Source organism: Mobula birostris, chromosome 31, assembly GCF_030028105.1.
Source record: "Mobula birostris isolate sMobBir1 chromosome 31, sMobBir1.hap1, whole genome shotgun sequence".
NCBI lineage: Eukaryota > Metazoa > Chordata > Chondrichthyes > Myliobatiformes > Myliobatidae > Mobula > Mobula birostris.
This window is the reverse complement of record NC_092400.1, coordinates 5989056-6010127: the sequence shown is the minus strand read 5'-3', so window position 1 is coordinate 6010127 and position 21072 is coordinate 5989056. Positions and strand designations below refer to the sequence as shown.

The window sequence follows — 21072 nt, the reverse complement described above, 5'->3', positions numbered from 1 at the left end:
GCGTCGGGCACGATGACGGACTCTCCAGTTCTCCCTCTCCCTCATCAGTGTGTTCAGTTCATCTACATTAGCCGCGCCGCTGTCTTTTAGGAGCGTGTTGACCATAGTCTTGGGACTCAACTGCCCGTCTAATGAAGGCCAACACACCATACACCTTAATAACCCTTTCAACATTCACGGCAACTTTTGAGGGATCTCTGGTCACTCTGTTGGGTGGTGTTGTACCAGTAACATCTCCAATGGGAATGAAGATTAGGGGACGTGGAAAATGAATGGTTGAACTAATGTCAGATGTTTTACATTGCTGAACTGAGCCAACATAATCCCCATTGTTTGCATGTTCCTGACTGACGAAGCTTCATTGTTGTCACGGTGACCAAATCAATGTTAAAAAGAGCTCATAAAGGTTCCCATGAACATTTTAATCTGCTTGTCAGAATTCCTCAGGATTTGAGCAGAATGATGACTCCTGTGCTGGTAAGGCGTGAATCTTATCGCACCGCTGTATCAGCAGCTGGGCATTTACTGCACTGTAAATTCTGTGTTTCAGCGGTGAGAAGATAAAACTATTCATCGGGGTAACAGACAATCCAAAAATGGCTTGAGCGTTATCTGCTAGAAGATGACATTAACAAAGCAGGAGAACACATTTTGAGGTCTAGCAAGAGTGTCAAGAGAGACAACATCTTCCCTCCGCCCCCCCACCAAACAAAAGCACTGTTATGATTCCAACACTGAAATCCAGCACAAACAGAAAGCTGTGCTTCCATCACACTGTAAAACCCCACCAGCACTTTTGGCCAGGATTTAAGTGTAGTTCCCCACAGGCACTCTGAGTTCACGCACTGGCGTGGGCCCAAGTTGCCCCGGGCATCTCAACCTGCGTCTACTGCCCCTGCATTGCTCAGGTCTGCTACTCAAGGAATCCAACAGGGCACTGCCAGCTCCCAGAGGTTTCCCAGCTGGTTAAACCTGGCACGAGCAGAGTAGTCAAAATTCTAATGACGGGAAGAAAGCAGCTGCTGGGTGAAAGATAAAACTAGCTGATTTTATAACTGTGTTAAGTTGGCTTCAATGTCTTTATTGTTATGGGTTTGAATGTGTTTTTGGTAGGTGTGGCTTGAGTTTTTTTTTTTGGCCAGCCCAGTATGTTATGGAATGTTTGTGAGGCCCAAGGACGTACATGGACATTCATGAACACTGACAGCTTTGACATCGAATGGGACAGGAGTGAGTGTGGGCTCACCAGCTGTCAAAGTTGTCTTGTGAGTGCAGCTGGTACGCTGAGGGCTGGGAGCTGGGCGCGTGGGCTCACTCCAGAACAAGCAGTGTTGACTCGGAATAGGTGGGCAGTCACTGCAGGGCAATGGATGAACCACCCCTCCCTCGTGTTCTGCGTTGCATGAGCCAAGTCTGGGGTTTTATTGGTTCAATCACATCGGGCTTGGCAAAGTGAAAATCAAAAAAAAAACACAGACGCTGGAAATCTGAAATAGAACTCTAGAAATGCTCAGCTAGTCAGGCAGCACCTGAGGAAAGGGAGAGGGCTGACAGTTTTTACCTCAGAGACACGGGGAACAGCAAATGCTGGACTGGAGCAATGAGTAACCTGCTGGAGGAACACAGCAGGTCAAGCAGCTCCATTGGGGGCAGAGGAAGAAACTTTTGACATTTCAGGTCAAAATCCTACATCAGGACTCAAAGTTGCCCTCTCAGACCTGTGCAGGTTTTCATCCTGACACGTCAACAGTTCCTTCTCCCCCTCAGACGCCATTCAACCTGCTGAGCTCCTCCAGCAGGCTGAACACAGAACATTACAAGGTTATGGAATGATAATTTGGCCCATGATGATGAGGGACAGAGACAGGGTTAATGCAAGCGGGCTTTTTCATCTGCAGCTGGGTGAAACTGGAACTGGAGGTCACGGGTTCGGAGTGGAAGGTGAAGCATTTCAGGGGAAGCGGAGGAAGAAATTTTTCACTCCGAGGATGGTAAGAGAGCGGAACAAGCTGCAGAGGAGGTGGTGGGTGCGAGTTCGATGTCAACTTTTAAGAGAAGTTTGGATAAGTACATGAACAGGAAGGGTATGGAGGGCTTTGGTCCAGTTGAGGATTGATGGGACTAGGCAGAATTAACAGTTCAGCATGGACTAGATGGGCTGAAGGGCTTGTTTCTGTGCTAAAGCACAATATGAGCCTATGACTCCATGACATTCCTGAGAGGAAATGGATGTGGACAGAAAGGTGATGCAGGGCTAAATATGATATTAAGATCACTGCACAAATAACTGCCCATTATTGGCATCACTTACCAACCTTCGGTGGCCTGTAGGTCTTGCAGTCGCTGGAAGGGCGCAGGTCCATGTATTGTTTGCAGTTATCGGACCACAGGCAGCAATAATAGAAACTGATCACGTCATAGATGCCATGAGAAAAGCCGGGCACCCTTGGGGGTTTCTCGTAAGGTGGGGAGCCCCAGTCGTGCCCTCGGTCTGGGGTGCTGCCTCCTGTGGAGTCTACGGTCAGAATCTGCCTGCCTTTGGCATCGTAGCAGCACTGCTGCCCTGCACCGTACTGAGGACTGGTGGAGGAAGAAGATCATCAGCACAATAATCTCACTGAAAGAAGCAGCCTTCTGTGAAGCTCTACCAAAGTGAATCATTCCAGCTCCCAAGGTTCATAAGCAAAGCAGGAACATTGGGACAGGTTAGCAGACAGTGCAAAGACAGCATCGCAGAATCAGGGATATAGACACTCACCTTATGTACAAATAGAGAACTGGCAGGAGGTGAGCTATTATCAACCATGTTTCTGTAGCTCTATGGACTGTCTTCTTGATACCCAGACTGAGGTCACGAGGTTTACTAAACATTGAAGTCTATGTATTGGCCCAAGGACATAAAAGTAAAGTAAAGGCATCCATTAGTCTTGCGAGACCATGGATCTGCGCCTGGAAAGTCTTCACTCTCCAGGGCGCAGGCCTGGGCAAGTTTGTATGGAAGACCAGCAGTTGCCCATGCTGCAAGTCTCCCCTCTCCACGACACCGATGTTGTCCAAGGGAAGGGCATTAGGACCCATACAGTTTGGCACCAATGTCGTCGCAGAGCACTGTGTGGTTAAGTGCCTTGCTCAAGGACACAACACGCTGCCTCGGCCGGGGCTCGAACTCACGACCTTCAGATTGCTAGTCCAATGCCTTAACCACTTGGCCACGTGCCCAAGGACAATGGGCAGGAAATAAGTAAACAACTTGGAACAACCCAGTGTTGTCCACAAGATAATTAAATCATCCCCTTATACCTTGTCAGTTACCTGATTGGGCCTGCGTGTTCTCAGCTATGTCGGTCTGTAACAAGTGAGGGGTAGACTGAAATGATGTAGAATAATACTCTCCTTTCTACTCGGACGCCTTCTCCCCACCCTTGAAATAGAATTGGGTCTTCAATCTTCCATGTTATGTTTTATAGTTTCAGAACATTAATCCAATTCAAAGTAAGGCAAGGGAGCCCAGAAATACAGGTCTAACTTCCAGTTTACCTTAAGCGAGGCGCACACATAGCACATGGTAGGGTGATGACGTATGCAATTCACATATTTTTACATATAACCCATTAGTTAACTATTTAAACAAGCAAGAATGCTTAATCAAACAATAATATATACAAGATTATTCAAAGATTATTTAAATATTAAATGCACAAAAATTAATTTCCCCTTTTAGTGGCTACATCCCAGGTCAATGAGGTGGATTTTTACACGGATAAAAGGAAGAACGCAATGAGGCAGAGGAATGATCTCCAGTGTTTAGGGTTTTGACTTCAGAAGGTAAGGTTTTAATGGCAGAGCTAAGCATCCCAAAATGGAGGAGGAACATATTGTGGTAAACCATATATATATATGTTGTAACTGGGATACCCGTCTGGACACACCCCTCTGCTGACAGCTCCTGTGGCTCCTCCCACAGACCCCTGAATAAAGGCGATTGTGCCATTGCTCCTCCTCTCCGTCCAGGGCAGATACTCAGCATGGACGAGGTCACATTTTACTGCAAATAAAAGCCTTCCAGTATTTACTCTACTTCCAGTCTTTCGGAGTAATTGATAGTGCATCACATATACCTCATCTAAGTGAGGAGATGGAGGCCGAGGAAACAGGGAGGGGTGAAGAATTGCAATTTTTCCTCATATTTTTCTTGTAGTTTAACTCTCCTGTGCTTTCTTGTATTTTTATATAATCACCTATACATTGTACAAATAATTATTCAGTGAATTTTCCACAGTTACGGTACAGATGTTGCTGTATTTCTCTATACGCTTCTTAGTCTTCAGTAGCAGATGTCGCACTACTTGAATCTGGCTATCTTATAGGGTTAATTGTTATCTCCGGAATCTTGGTTATCTCTGGTCTAAATATAAAACGATCATGACTGGCTTTTCCTTTATCTTTTTTCTTTGTTCTCTTGGCTCCTCTTTCTTATTTGTTTTCTGTACTTGTGGCACTAACAAAACAATCATAAGCAATAAGTATGACTTGACTTCCAAAGAACCTCTGGATCGCAGAAGTATCAGGGCCAACAATATGAAACAGTTGTACTCATGAGGGAGAAATGTAAATTGAAGCATTCCGGGAAAAGGAGCAAATGAGAGAAAATCGATGTGAGGGAACAGGTGACGCAGAGCCAAATATGACAGTAAAATTGTGAAGCCTTTAGTGAGATAAGGAACTATCGAACTTTCCAAACTAGTAAGAGGCAAGTTCCTGCAACACCACAGATCACATTGATGAGTATTGTGGTTACCAGAAACTAGTGGGCTAGCAGATCAGCCCCACTTGTTCACAAGTAAACAGGATGGCTCATCCACACCAGCCATCACTTCCTCATCTGCGCCAGTTCCCTGCTTTCAAAAATGTATCTGTCTTCACTTGAAATACTTGGAAAAGAGAGCAGTGGGACGCAGAAGGGGGCCTTTCAGCCCTCAATGTTGTGTCATACTAATTAAACTGAATATTTAAATAAACTATTCCCTTCTGGCTACACATATCCATCACTTCTCTGCGTATTCATGTTCCTGTCTAAGGGCTTCTTAAGAACCTCTGTGGTATCTGCCTCCACCATCACCCACAGCAGCACAGTCCAGGCGCTCACTAATTTACAGTAATCAGACATCCCACCTCTCCCGGGGGTTCCGGGAGTCTCCCGCATCTTGATAGCGGCTCCCTGAAATTATATACAATATCTCGCAAATCAATTTTTTTTGAGAGGGAGAGCAAGAGCGAGAGGGAGCATCCTGATTGGTCTCTCTTCGTGCTCAGTAAACCTACCAGTTTTCTCTGTGGGCGGGCTTTACAGTCGACCTCAAAAATAATGACAGTGTTGCTCGCTGCACTGTTTGCAACAGTGACTTTTCTATTGCCCATGGTGGGTTAAAATGTAAAAGACATGTTGAGGTGAGTTTAACAGGTGTCATTCGTTAATTAGCGTAGCTAACGTTATTTAAACTAGCTAGCCAGCTGCTAAGGAGCTACTCTATTGATGTCCTACGTGATGATGCCAAACTCCCTGTAGACTTGCTTAAAGTTGTAATAGAATAAACGTGATAATATAAGTACATATTTTAATGTCATATTTTCTGCATATACCCAACTTGGTTTACAGATTAGACAAAATCACTAAACAAAGTATTACGTACACCTTTGGAAGTCGACCGGGGGTGGGGGGATATGGGGTTGCAGGGGGCGGAGGTGCTACCTCCCTGAAATGAGTTTTTGCAGGGTGGGATGTCTGAGTAATATTTTTATGCTTTTCATTGTACTGCTGCCACAAAACAACACGTTTCATGACATGCATCAGTGATGATAAACTTGAATCCGATCTGATTCACTGCTCTCTGCGTAAATAAAAATTACCCAGCACATCCATTTTGAGCTTATCCCATTAGGTAGACATTTACACCAGCTCGGTCATGCAGATATCTAATTAGCCAATCATATGCAGCAACCCGGTGCATAAAAGCATGCAGCCATGGTCAAGAGGCTCAGTTGTTGTTCTGACTAACCATCAGAATGGGGAAGAAATGTGATCTGAGTGACTTTGACTGTGGAATGATTGTTGGTGCCAGATGGGGTGGTTTGAGTATCTCAGAAACAGCTGATCCACTGGAATTTTCAGTCTCTAGAGTTTACAGAGAACGGTGCGAAAAAAAAAGTCCAGTAAATGGCAGTTCTGTGGGTGAAAACGCCTTGTTAATGAGAGATGTCAGAGGAGAATGGCCAGACTGATTCAAGCTGTCAAGAAGGCGACCATAACTAGAATAACCACAAATTACAGTGGTGTGCAGAAGAGCATCTCTGAATGCACAACATGTCGAACTTTGAAATGGATGGGCTACAGCAGCAGAAGATCACAAACATACACTCAGTGGTCACTCTATTAGGTAGAGGAGGTACGAAATAAAGTGTGTCACTCAGTGTACATTTTAACCTTGGGGAAAACATATCAGCTATCTAATCTAGCTACACCTCTCGCAATTTTATAAACTTCTATCAGGTCATCTTATGATCTCATTGCGCAACGATGTGGGGTTGAGATTTCCAGACACTTACCACCCCCGTGAGAAGAAATTTCAATGCACAACATAATTATTAAGCGGACTGATCTTTCTCTCCCCAGTGAGCCACCTGCCCCAGCTGATTCCGATGATGTGGTAGCAAAGTGGTTAGCAACTGAAGGAGCAGTCTGCACCATCTCAGTATCACCACTAGATGGGGCCCGTGTCTGAGAGTGAGTATGCGTGAGAGGAGGAGGAGATTGGAAGAGAGATGGAGAACAACAGACTGACAGAACCAGGAATAAGGCAGTCAAAGACAGAGAAAAAGAGTCACACAATCAGCTACACCCTTGGGATTCTCTCACATTCTCAAAAACAATTGAACCTAGAATTGCAAATAAATCACAATAAAGAATATTGAGTGAAAATATGTGCACAATTATTATTGACATTCATCAAATGGCGCTTTTATGACCAGGGTTTGACCTGTGACACTTGAATACCTGTTCAGGGATGACTGGATTGATGCACTTCCGGGTTCACTTCCAGGTGGTGTGTGAGCGGCCCAGTGTTAAGATTAGTGACCCAGAATAACAGAGACAATATATCTATTTATACTGCCCACACCCAAGACCTCAAGGTATCTCAAAGCAGTCAGCAGTCAATGAAGTGCATCGTAAAACGTTGAACCAGTTGGCTGTCTGGGAGCCAGCCACCACACGTGGCAATGTGGTAACGATGCGATCGCTTCAGCTGAGGAGACTAAATATTAGAGGAATGCCAAGCTCTAAATCACATCTCATCCCACTCAGAAAGCAGACAGGTCCAATAGTCAATAGCTAATAGAGGGCAGTACATGGGATCACTCACTACACCACTGGCTGAACAAATGTCCTGGCTTGTAGATTCAACCTACGATTCACTCAAAGGATCTTAAACTATTCACAACAGCAAAGTTATGCTCCTGGCCCTGAGATAAATTATGGCTTTAGCCTCTGAGCTTGTTGATCTGTGATGTTTCCCCTGTTAAGCAATGACCCAACATTAAAGTACATGCTATTTTAATTCACTCAATGACCCTCATCCCTCCCTCTCCCCACCTTTCTCAGAAATATGATGCAGCTCTATAAAACTCTGGTTAGGCCACACTTGGAGTACTGTGTCCAGTTCTGGTCGCCTCACTATAGGAAGGATGTGGAAGCATTGGAAAGGGTACAGAGGAGATTTACCAGGATGCTGCCCGGTTTAGAGAGTATGCATTATGATCAGAGATTAAGGGAGCTAGGGCTTTACTCTTTGGAGAGAAGGAGGATGAGAGGAGACATGATAGAGGTGTACAAGATAATAAGAGGAATAGATAGAGTGGATAGCCAGCGCCTCTTCCCCAGGGCATCACTGCTCAATACAAGAGGACATGGCTTTAAGGTAAGGGGTGGGAAGTTCAAGGGAGATATTAGAGGAAGGTTTTTTACTCAGAGAGTGATTGGTGCGTGGAATGCACTGCCTGAGTCAGTGGTGGAGGCAGATACACTAGTGAAGTTTAAGAGACTACTAGACAAGTATATGGAGGAATTTAAGGTGGGGGCTTATATGGGAGGCAGGGTTTGAGGGTCGGCACAACATAATACTCTGTACTATTCTATGACTATGTCTAATATCCTCTAGTCCCATAACCCTCTGATATATAGATAGATAGATACTTTATTGATCCCAAAGGAAATTACAGTGTCACAGTAGCATTACAAGTGTACAGATATATAAAAAAAATACAAATATTAGAAGGGAAGTAACAAAGAATAAAAAATAAGTTACCTCAAACAATCTAACGGGGGGGGGGGGGTGATCACTTCCCCAGCTATATCTGAGGATGTAAACTTTCCTCTATTCAGGACATTTACAGCAGCAAGTGCATAAAAAGGGCCCAAAGGATCATCAGGGACTCCAGCTACCCCAACGACAAACTGTTTCAGTTGCTACCATCTGCCAAACAGTACAGCAGCCTTAAGGCCAGGATCAACAGGCTCTGGGACAGCATCTTTCACCAGGCCATCAGATTTATCAATACATGTTGATCTGATTGCATACCTGACTGTACAGACAGGTATACAAAACAATTATCTATGCAATCTTAGTGCTTGGCCAATATCCTCCTACATTTCCCCTCTTTATTGCTTGTACATTGCGATGGAGATGCAACATAAAGATTTTTACTCCCTTGGATGTAAGAATTAAAATAAATATTCTATTCGTTGACTCATTATAGAGTCAAATGGCCGAGCGTAAGAATGACCTCATATAGCGTTCTTTGAAGCAGTGCAGATGTCATAGTCTATTACTAAAAGTGCTCCTCTGTTCAGCCAAGGTGGCATGTAGAGGGTGAGAAACATTGTCCAGAATTGCAAGGATTTTCCATTGGGTCCTTTGTTCTACCAGAACCTCCAGTGTGTCCAGTTTGATTCCTATAACAGAGCCAGCCTTTCTAATCAGTTTATTGAGCCTGTTGGCATCACCCATGTTGATGCCACTGTCCACACACACTACCACATAGAAGATTGCACTGGCAACAACAGACTGGTAGAACATGTGAAGGAGAGGCCTGCGTACGCCAAAGGACCTTAGGAAGTAGAGGCGACTCTGGCCCTTCTTGTACACAGCCCCTGTGTTGGTGCCTCACTCAAGTCTGTCATCCAGGTTTACCCCAGGTACTTGTAGGTCCTCACCACATCCACATCCTCACCAATAGTAACAGGGAGCAGTGCAGGCATAGTCTTTCTAAAGTTCATCACCATCTCCTTTGTCTTACTGATGTCGAGCTGCAGATGATTCAGCTTGCACCATTTGACAAAGTCCCCACCAGGGCTTTGTGTTCATCCTCCCATCCTCCCTTTATACACCCAATTACTACGGAGTCATCAGAGAATTCCTGTAGATGACATGACTCAGTGTTGTATCTAAAGTCTGAGATATACAGGGTAAACAGAAAGGGAGCCAGTACAGTCCCCTGTGGGGCTCCAGTGCTGCTTATAACCATGTCAGACACACAGCTCTGAAACCACACAAACTCATCAGCCAGTCAGGTAGTCCATTATCCGGGATACAATGGAAGTGCCAACCTGCACTGAACGGAGCTTTTCGCCCACAATGAGGGCTGTACGGTACTGAAGCACTTGATAAATCAATAAAACATGATCCTCACAGCGCTGACCTGCTTATCCAAATGTGTGCTCCCCTAATTCTGGCCTTGGCAGCATCACAGAATTTATTTGGTTCACTATTAGTGTTGATATCTTCGGCTGCCAAGACCCTAAATTCTGGAATCACCTTCCTAAACTTGTCCACCTCTACCTCCCTTTCCCCCTTTAAGATACTCCTAGACCCTACCTCGGTCATCTACCCCAATATCTCCTCATGACAAGTCAGAGTTGAGTTCTGATGGTTAAAAGTTGTGTGAAGCAGGCCGTACTTAGCATATCGTTCTGGTGATTAGGGGCACTTGGGAGTCTGTATGTCAGAATTGGAATCAGGTTTAGTACCATGGTGAATTTTTTTCCTTTGTGGCAACAGTACAGTGCAATGCATAAAATATACTAGGTAATGTTAGAGATCTTGAAGATTATAAGGCTAGCAGGAAGGAGCTTAGGAATGAAATTAGGAGAGCCAGAAATGGCCATGAGAAGGCCTTGGCAGACAGGATTAAGAAAAACTCCAAGGCATTCTACAAGTATGTGAAGAGCAAGAGGATAAGATGTGAGAGAATAGGACCAATCAAGTGTGACAGTGGAAAAGTGCGTATGGAACTGAAGGAGATAGCAGAGGTACTTAATAAATACTTTGCTTCAGTATTCACTACGGAAAAGGATCTTGGCAATTGTAGGGATGGCTTACAGTGGACTGAAAAGCTTGAGCATGTAGATATTAAGAAAGAGGATGTGCTGGAGCTTTTGGAAAGCATCAAGTTGGTTAAGTCACCGAGACTGGATGAGATGTACTTCAGGCTACTGTGGGAGGCGAGGGAGGAAATTGCTGAGCCTCTGTCAATCATCTTTGCATCATCAATGGGGATGAGAGAAGTTCCGGAGGATTGGAGGGTTGTGGATGTTGTTCCATTATTCAAGAAAGGGAGTAGAGATAGCCCAGGAAACTATAGACCAGTGAGTCTTACTTCAGTGATGGAAAAAATCCTGAGAGACAGGATTTATGAATGTTTGGAGAGGCATGATATGATTAGGAATAGTCAGCATGGCTTTGTGAAAGGCAGGCTGTGCCTGAATGAATTTTTTGAGGATGTGACTAAACATATCGATGAAGGTAGAGCAGTAGATGTAGTGTATATGGATTTCAGCAAGGCATTTGATAAGGTACCCCATGCAAGGCTTATTGAGAAAGTAAGAAGGCATGGGATCCAAGGGGACATTGCTTTGTGGATCCAGAACTGATTGCCCACAGAAGGCAAAGAGTGGTTGTAGACGGGTCATGTTCTGCGTGGAGGTCGGTCACCAGTGGTGTACCTCAGGGATCTGTTCTGGGACCCCTTCTCTTCGTGATTTTTATAAATGACTTGAATGAAGAAGTGGAGGGATGGGTAAGTAAATTTGCTGATGACACAAAGGTTGGGGGCATTGTCGATAGTGCGGAGGGCTGTCAGAGGTTCGGCTGAGAAGTGGCAGATGGAGTTCAACCCAGATAAGTGTGAAGCGGTTCATTTTGGTAGGTCAAATATGATGGCAAAATATAGTATTAGTGGTAAGACTCTTGGCAGTGTGGAGGATCAGAGAGATCTTGGGGTCCGAGTCCGTTGGACACTTTAAGCTGCTACGCAGGTTGACTCTGTGGTTAAGCATATGGTGCACTGGCCTTCATCAATCATGGGATTGAGTTTAGGAGCCGAGGGGTAATATTGCAGCTATATAGGACCCTGGTCAGACCTCACTTGGGAGTACTATGCTCAGTTCTGGTCGCCTAATTATAGGAAGGATGTGGAAACCACAGAAAGGGTGCAGAGGAGATTTACAAGGATGCTGCCTGGATTGGGGAGCATGCCCTATGAGAATAGATTGAGTGAACTTGGCCTTTTTTCCTTGGAGCGACAGAGGATGAGAGGTGACCTCATAGAGGCGTATAAGATGATGAGAGGCATTGATCATGTGGATAGTCAAGAGGCTTTTTCCCAGGGCTAAAATGGCTATCACAAGAGGCACAGCTTTAAGGTGCTTGGAAGTAGGTACAGAGGAGATTTCAGGGGTAAGTTTTTTACGCAGCGAGTGGTGAGTGCATGGAATGAGCTGCTGGCGACGGTGGTGGAGGTGGATACGATGGAGTCTTTTAAGAGACTCCTGGACAGGTACATGCTGCTTAATAAAATAGAGGGCCCTAGGTAACTTCTATAGTAAGGACACGTTCGGCACAGCTTTGTGGGCCGAAGGGCTTGTACTGTGCTGTAGGTTTTCTATGTTTCTCTTTACTATAAGATATGTACTGTATATAATTAAATAAGTAGTGCAAAAATAGTGATATAGTGTTCATGGGCTCATTGACTGTTCAGAGACTGGATGGCAGTGGGGAAGAAGCTGTTCCTAAAATGTTGAGAGTCTATTTCTGGGCTCTCCCTGTTGGCAGCAATGAGAAGAGGGCATGTCCTGGGTGATGGGGGTCCTTAATGATGGGGGCCTCCTTTTTGAGGCATCACCATTTGAAGGTGTCCTCATTGCTGGGGAGGCTGGTGCCCACGATGGAGATGGCTGAGTTGACAACTTTCTGCAGCTTTTTCTCATCCTGTGCAGTGGCCCCTCTATGTCAGTCATGCAACAGATGTAACCAGTCAGAATGCTCTCCTCAGATTGCACTGCACACATGGAAGAACCATTTCAACCTCTCCTCTTTCAACTCTTCTTAGCTTTAAAGATCTTTATCAAGTCACACAACTGCCTTCAATTTTCTGCAGAAAATTCCAATAGCTTGTACAGTTTCTTCCTGATAGTTATAACTTCTCAGTTCTGGCATCAATCTGGTAAACTACTTTACATCAGTGCGTCTATATTCCGGTTGCACTATGCCGAGTAAAATGGTGTGAAGTAGCTCAAGGAACATTGGATCAATAATCACTTAACCGAAAGACAGGACACAGCTGAGGCATGAATTGTCTCCTTGTTCCTAAAACTCCCATCTGGGATACAAATGCCAACTGTGTTAAAGGGTCACATGAACACATGGTTGATAATATTAAACAGGGGATTTCAATTCACAATGGTTTATAATCAGTGTTTAAAAAAAAGTCAAATAACCAGATGTTTTCTGATTGGAACATCAAGCTGGATTTCAAGCAAATATTTACAATGTAGTTTCAGATCCAGATAGTGTGAAAGTGATTCTTTTACCAATAATTTGGAATAGGTAGGGAGGGAGATTGGCCAACAGATTTCCAGCCAGACAATGAACCCATGAACACTACCTCACTATTTTCGCTCTCTTTTCACACTGCTCTGTCATGAGCCCTGCGGGCCTCTGTGGCATGCTAGAGAGCAGTGGGCTTCCAGATTTGTTAATTGTTGTCTTGCTGAGGGTTGTTAACCCCTTATGCTTTCTGCTTAATCTTGTCAAGTTAATTGTGACTGGTACGGGTTTTCCGCTTTCTCTGATTATTTAATGCGCACCCTCTTTCAGCGCTGATCGCGGAGTCCTTGTGTTGTGGATGATTTGTCACTCGGTCGCACCATTGATTCTCTTTTGGAGTTCTTATCTATAAGCTCTTGTTTCCTTCTCTACATGGGAATCTGTCGTTCCTCTGCACCTGGGTTCAGTCATTGTCAGCTCTCACCATGACAGAAGGACTCTGCGATCAATAGATCCAGCAGAGGTACCACAGCAGCCTTTACAACAACCGGCTGGAGGCGAGGATGCCTCCTTTATTCCGTTCATGTCCTGAGTCTACATTCTGAGTGTCTCAAGTCCTCATTCCAAGCTTCTCCCGTCTACAATCTGCATTCAAGATTTTTTCTAGGGTTCTTTAGGTCGACAAGGTTCACTAGGTTTCCTGTGTTTTCAAGTCATATGCAATGTTTCTGAGTTATATATGCAGTGTTCCTGAGTTATATGCACTATTTCAAATTTTCCAGCCCCATCTCAAGAGCATCAAGTCTGTTTTGAATTATCCATCCCTGTCTCAAGAGCATCAGGTCTGTCTCGAGTTTTTCCAGCCCTATCCCAAGCTCCCCGGGGCTCCCTGGGCCGTCAGGTGCTGGACTTAGGGAGAGAGGTACTCTCATGAGCCCTGTGGGCCTCTGCAGCATACCACAGTGCATTGGCCTTCTAGGTCTTTCAAGCACCTGTATTTACTAATTGTTGTCTTAATAAGAGTCATTAAGCCCTGGCGCTTTCTGGTTAATCTTGTTGTTAACTGTGACTGGCACGGGTTTTCCGCATGCTGTGATTATTTAATGTGGACTGCTGTTTGGCGGTCACTACAGAGTCCTTGTGTTGAAAACGATTTGTCTCGCAGTGTAACTTGGTCGTGCCACCAAAGTTCTGTTGGAATTGCCATGTATAACCTTTTATTTCCGTCTTTACATGGGAGTCTGCCGTCCCTCCACACTGGGTTCAGTCATTGCCAGTGCTCACCGTGACATTGCTTATTTAATTACATATATATATTTTTGTTTGTTTTATTTTAATTTGTAGTACATATTATGTATTGCAGTGTACTGCTGCCACGAAACAACAAATTTTGTAACATCAGTCAGTGATAGTGAACCTGACCCTGACTCTGAAGGAGTGGGCATCCAATGCTTCATTGAATCACCATACTCAGATAGAAAAAAAACATGAAAATTATAATTGGGAAATAGACCTTTAGTCTCAATCAATCATCATTAGTATCGATATTCCACACACTTGTTCTCACATTTAGAGGCTTGTTCCTATATCTGATATTCATTGTTGATCACCAACTTAGTTTCTGCCACAACCAACACTCTTGATATGAGCAACACACATCAAAGTTGCTGGTGAACGCAGCAGGCCAGGCAGCATCTCTAGGAAGAGGTACAGTCGACGTTTCAGGCCGAGACCCTTCGTCAGGACTAACTGAAGGAAGAGCTAGTAAGAGATTTGTAAGTGGGAGGGGGAGGGGGAGATCCAAAATGATAGGAGAAGACAGGAGGGGGAGGGATGGAGCCAAGAGCTGGACAGGTGATTGGCAAAAGGGATATGAGAGGATCATGGGACAGGAGGTCCGGGGAGAAGGAAAAGGGGGAGGGGGGGAAACCCAGAGGATGGGCAAGGGGTATAGTCAGAGGGACAGAGGGAGAAAAAGGAGAGCGAGAGAAAGAATGTGTGTATAAAAATAAGTAACAGATGGGGTACGAGGGGGAGGTGGGGCCTTAGCGGAAGTTAGAGAAGTCGATGTTCAGGCCATCGGGTTGGAGGCTACCCAGATGGAACGTAAAGTGTTGATATGAATTCAGATACATCATAGATCAGTTTTTTTTTATACTTTATTTTCAAAAATTTTCAAAACCAAACAATGAAATGAACAAGAACATACCCGCTCAGACATGTGTAAAAATGAAATAAGCAAAAAAAAGGGACATAACATTAGTGGGACGCCTATTGTACAAAGTACTCAAAAATGCTAAACATTAAATCTCAAATGAGGGCCGTGAGAAATCAGATCAGTTTAAACAACTTTCTCCTGCTTCCTGTTCCAAATCTCAGGTATTTATTGGCCATGAGCAGCGTTGGATACATTGCATCGATGAAAATAAAGTGTGCTCCTAAGAACTTCAGAACTGGGCGTGAACCCACTGCTGTAATCTAGGTAAGTGGTGGGAGATCCAAGACGGTGTGGCGTCCTGACTCAGAACTACGACTCGAACAAAATGTTCCACATTGACACAACGGACGTGTAGATCTGAACTGCTAGCAGACAGCCAGTTTTCATTTGGCACCCAGATAACATTAGCAGTTTAATAAATGTGAGGAAAGTATAGTGAACAGCTGAAAGCTCTACAGTGCCTGATCAAGATACTTGACTACTTTAAAGACAGGAAGCTCACAGCTCTGAAGCAAATACCAGGAGCCATATATAACCACCCCCCTATTGAAAGTTTCAGTAACAAGTTTAGTTCTAATTGGGTTGAAATGTTGGGGAGGACGTTACCAGAATATGTAAAGCAGGTTGTGGTATTGAATTTGCAACCTGGAGTTCAATTCTCATACAACTTGCTAAGAAATGGAATTCAATGCGTTTTTCAGTATGTGGCCCAACAGAAAACAGCCATGAAAAGCTGTCGGGTTATTGCAAAAGCTCAAATCCATGCTGCTGGTATCAGGAGGGCATTGAATGTGGCAGAGGAGGGGGAAAGTGCTCCCTCTGCTGGGAGAATACAGAATAGGCTGACTGTCCATCACCCTCCATAGATGCTGTCTGACCTGCTGAGTTCCTCCAGTATCTGGTTTGTTGTGGCATAAACCCCACCAGTAGGGACAGGTCATTTGTGAGCCATGCCAGGAAGCAGTTTTGCACCCAAGAATGTGGGAAGTTCGCTCCACAAGTGCAAGAGGAACTTGTGTATTTGAAAATGCCCACATTCAGAGTGAGAGCGAGAGGGAGAGAGAGCGCGAGAGAGACTGGCTCTGACTCCTTTGGAACACTGGATACAAACAAAAGAGATTGCAGATACCAGAATCCAGAAAAACAAACAAAATTCTGTAAGAGCTCAGAGGGTCAAAGGTGCAGGCATTACACTAACCGTTATGCTGCCGGAAAAATAAATAGTTCAAGGTGGCACTTTCTGCCTCTACAGAAGCTGCCTGACTGCTGAGTTCCTTTAGTGCTCTGTTTTTGAACATCAGAGACACACCGGGCTTGATCTAAATCAATGCAGGACAGGTTCAGAAACTAAGAGGTCTGCGTCTTTTCTCATGCACCCAGGCCTCTCTGAGTGAGGCCACCAATACAGGCCAAACTGGCGATGGCTTTCATCAGTAACAGAAGACCTGTAATCATGTGGAGCCTAAATCACTTCTAGATATCACAGAACTAACTTACAGCCGATTAGTGCTCAAGGAACTGGACAGACGCTCCCCAGTCTCACCTCTAACGGGAGCTAAGAGGTGAAGGAGACAAAATCGGGCCCCCCCCCCCCCACAAATCTGGCAGGAGCTGAGCTGGATCAGTATTTGGCATACTGCCCACTCAAACGGCTGAACGGCAAAGCAAAAATTATGATTGACATCACACACACAGTCAGGCCTCAGCTTACCTTGCTTGGATAGCTCGAACGCAGTGGACAGCCCCAGGATGGTAGGTGCACACACTCCCATGTTCAATGTCACACCCGTAGTCTGGCTGCATTAGAAAAGAGATCCACCAGTCAATCCTCCCTCACTCTGAGCTCACGTCCACTACTCCAACATCAGCAGAACTCTGTCAATGTCCCTGAGGTCCTATGGTGGGTATGAGGACCACAGCCGATCACAGTTCCAGCTTTCACTTAAGGGAGAAAGAATCCTGAGGTGAATTCTGTTGAAAGCATCCCTAACATTCTTAGGAAAAAAAATTGGCATTACTCAAAAGATTTCTCTATACATTCCACATTCTTTTTCTCCAATTCCTCACCGCACAGGAGGCCATTCAGCCCATTGAGTCAATGCTGACTCCCAATCCTATTATTCCCCTTTCCCCACTTATTCCCCTGTTATCCCTCTCTAACAGACTCATTAACTTTCCTCTGTTGTCTCCTGCCACCCACCAGGTCATTGGGTATATTTCAAGCGAGGGTTGATAGGTTCTTAATTCATAAGGGTATCAAAAGGTTATGGGGAGATGGCAGATGAATGGGGCTGAACAGAAAAATAAATCAGCCGTGGGTGAATAGTTAAGCAGACTCAGTGGGTTAAATAGTCTAATTCTGCTACTCCGTCTTGTGGTCTTATGCCTATAATTTACAGCAGCCCATTACCCTACCAGCTCCCGTTTGGGATGTGGAGGAAGCCAGAGGCCCCGGAGGAGACCGGTGCTGTCACAGGGAGAACATGCTCCTCCTCTGGTGAGGTGAACTAGCAGCACTAACTGCTGCACCTCCGTGTCACTGTCTTGACTGCCTGGTCTTCCCTGTGACGTTGCTGTATTTGAAAGGGCTGTTTGCACCACAGTACGCAATCCATATCTTGATTAGGTGCAGGTCAGGACCGACATTGTTGGGACGCTGCTGCACAATGAAAGAACAGTGGCAAAACAAAGAAAGGAAATTAGAAATACTTTTCTCTCATCACTGTCAAGCCGAGAATCTCCAGCCGTAAGACCATAAGAAATAGGAGCAGAATTAGGCCATTCAGCAAATCGAGTCTGTTCTGCCTTTCCACCATGACTGATTATTACCCCTCTCAACCCCATTTTCCTGCCATCTCCCTGTAATCTTTGACAGCCTTACTAATCACGAACCTATCGGCCTCCACTTGAATGAATTGGCCTCCACAGCCGCTTGTGGCAAAGAATTCCACAGATTCACCACCCTCTAGCTAAAGAGATTCTGCCTCAGCCCTGTTCTAAAGAGATGTCCTTGTATTCTGACGCTGTGACCTCTGGTCCTAGCCCGCCCCTCCTCAACTCCACATCGGGAGCCAACGTAAAACTGGACAGAAGAAAGTCCAATTTTGATGGCATCAGAATGGACCTGGAAAGTGACGATGAGCCATTAAAATCAAAAATCACAGAGTTTTATCCACAAGTTTTGCAGCATAGATAGTTCCTAAGATCAAACAACAAGCAAGGCAGTGGGTAGGGGCAGATATGGTAACCTCTCGCCAGTCAGAATTCCAACAGAGTTTCAGGGCTTTCCTGTCATTGAAACCAAGGAATTCACATTATGACCAAGCTGAGCTCAAGCTGCAAGGGCAGTCACTGTGGATAACTGATGCCCCACCAGTCTGCGGAGAGATGTGGGAGTACAGGCAGCTAAGAAAATTAAAGTAGATCTCGTTAGCCCTCACCTCAGTGAAACAACGCACTTACATGAAATCGACCTGTATCTGCTCTGGATTGCGCCAGCGTACACGGGCAATCTGCAATCTCCGACAGGAAGTCAGGAAGGGTCTTTTCATGGTTGACCCAGTCCAGGCACTTCTCTTTTGCCCAGGCTGCAGAATCTCTTCGGAAATCCTCCCCCAAGTGCCAGGCGAGAGCGTGGCTTGGACTCCACAGTGCTCTCACGTTCCTGAGCCAAAACAAAATACCACAACCATCAGCTTATCTCCTTCCTCTGTAAACAGCTCAAAACAATAGAAAGCACAGAGGCAGTTGCCTATAAATTATTTTGCAAGAAAGCAGAAACTAAAATGGATTGGCGCATTGCATTTATGTCATTTTGTTCAAGTTCCATTTGTAAATAATGTAGACCATCACCCTCGACCTCGAGGGATAGCCATGACGACGACGACACGCTCATACGTGACCAGCTGGAAAATGCCAATCGTGATGTTTTCTCCACTTGCACACACTAAATGTGAAGAGCTTCACGGGTCACAGACACCAGCCAGAACAAACAGGACTCATTTACCTCTTACTTGCCCCTCTTAAAGAAGAAGAGGTGATAAGGGTTCTCTCCCACCATGGAGGAAGCATTGGGCAACTCGGGAGCAGAAACAAGAGAGAGGATTTTGCCTGGATTGGGGAGCATGCCTTATGAGAATAGGTTGAGTGAACTCGGCCTTTTCTCCTTGGAGTGACAGAGAATGAGAGGTGACCTGATAGAGGTGTATAAGATGATGAGAGGCACTGATTGCAAAGATAGTCAGAGGCATTTTCCCAGGGTTGAAATGGCTATCATGAGAGGCACAGTTTTAAGGTGCTTGGAAGTAGGTACAGAGGAGATGTCAGGGGTAAGTTTTTTTATGCAGAGAGTGGTGAGTGCGTGGAATGGGCTGCCAGCAACGGTGGTGGAAGCAGACACGATAGGGTCTTTTAAGAGACTCCTGGAAAAGTACATGGAGCTTAGAAAAATAGAGGGCTATAGGTAACCCTAGGTAACTTCATATTCAGCACAGCATTGTGGGCCGAAAGGCATGTATTATGCTGTAGGTTTTCTATGTTTCTATGTTCAAGCTCAGAGACCCATGGGTCACCTAAGGATGGACTGAAGTGGTGAACTGAGGCAGTGACCAGAGAGAGAAATGCCCTACCTGAGCGTGTGAGTGTCTGAAAAGTTACTGGGGCCCAGGCTAGTGGAAACGGTAACAGTTCTTATCAACCTACCACACAGTTACAGCTATTCAACAAAGGTAGATATGCCACACCCGTACACCTGCCAGCACGGTCATCGATACTCTTGCAGGGTAAGGATGTGCAAAAATATAGGATGCAACAGCAGACGAGCACCCATATACCTGCCTCTAGGTTATACTGAATTGAAGAGAAGCAGTTAGGAAAGATCATTGTGGACACTACCCGCCCTGCAAGCTGCTTTTTTCAAACACTGTCTCCTGGAAAGCATTATAGAGCTATTAAAACTAAAACTTCACCTTAAAAGTTTCTTCCCCCAGGTAATTATTCTGATCAACCATTGTAGTTATCTCCCCACCCCCTGTCTATCTATAACCTCAGTCACTGCACCACACTTAAACTTGGTATAATGCTGTTTACATAGAAACATAGAAAACCTACAGCACAATACAGGCCCTTCGGCCCACAGAGTTGTGCCGAACATGTCCCTACCTTAGAACTACCTAGGCTTACCCATAGCCCTCTATTTTTCTAAGCTCCATGTACCTATCCAAAAGTCTCTTAAAAGACCCTATCGTATCCGCCTCCACCACCGTTGCCGGCAGCCCATTCCACGCACTCACCACTCTCTGCGTAAAAAATTTACCCCTGACATCTCCTCTGTACCTACTCCCCAGCACCTTAAACCTGTGCCCTCTTGTGGCAACCATTTCAGCCCTGGGAAAAAGCCTCTGACTATCCACACAGTGGAAATAAGTTTTGGTATTTATGTATTTATACACATTTAGATTTAGATTGTGAGGAGATGCAGTCTTCTTTTATTGTCATTTAGTAATGCATGCATTAAGAAATGATACAATGCTTTTCCAGAGTGATATCACAGAAACACATGACAAACCAAGACTGAAAAGCTGACAAAAACCACATAATTATAACATATAGTTACAACAGTGCAAAGCAATACCATAATTTGATAAGAACAGACCATGGGCACGGTAAAGTCTCAAAGTCTCTCAAAAGTCCCATCATCTCACGCAGACGGTAAACCTCCAGCGCCACCAACTTGCCGATGCTGCATCCCAGAAGCATCCGATCACAGTCCGACTCAGAGTCCGTCCGAAAATTCCGAGCCTCTGACCAGCCCTCCGACACGGAGCACCGTGCACCATCTCAGCCGAGCACTTCGACCCCGGCCCCAGCAACCCCAAAAGGCTATGCCGAGGATTTAGGGCTTTCCCTCCGGAGATTTTCGATCGCACAGTAGCAGCAGCAGCGAAGCGGGCATTTCAGAAGTTTCTCCAGATGTTC

At 45.1% G+C, this 21072-nt stretch overlaps 1 protein-coding gene across 2 annotated transcripts in view; it reads right to left on the bottom strand.

Annotated features, from left to right (window-relative positions):
* Positions 1 to 21072, bottom strand: part of susd2 (sushi domain containing 2) — a 99058-nt gene that overhangs the window by 37619 nt on the left and 40367 nt on the right. For both annotated transcript variants that reach the window (XM_072247502.1, XM_072247503.1), the window contains 3 exons: positions 18559 to 18760; positions 16808 to 16893; positions 2312 to 2580 (listed from right to left, as the gene is read on the bottom strand). In XM_072247502.1, the coding sequence (XP_072103603.1) occupies positions 2312 to 2580; positions 16808 to 16893; positions 18559 to 18760 (557 nt within the window). The remainder of the gene's footprint in view (positions 1 to 2311; positions 2581 to 16807; positions 16894 to 18558; positions 18761 to 21072) is intronic.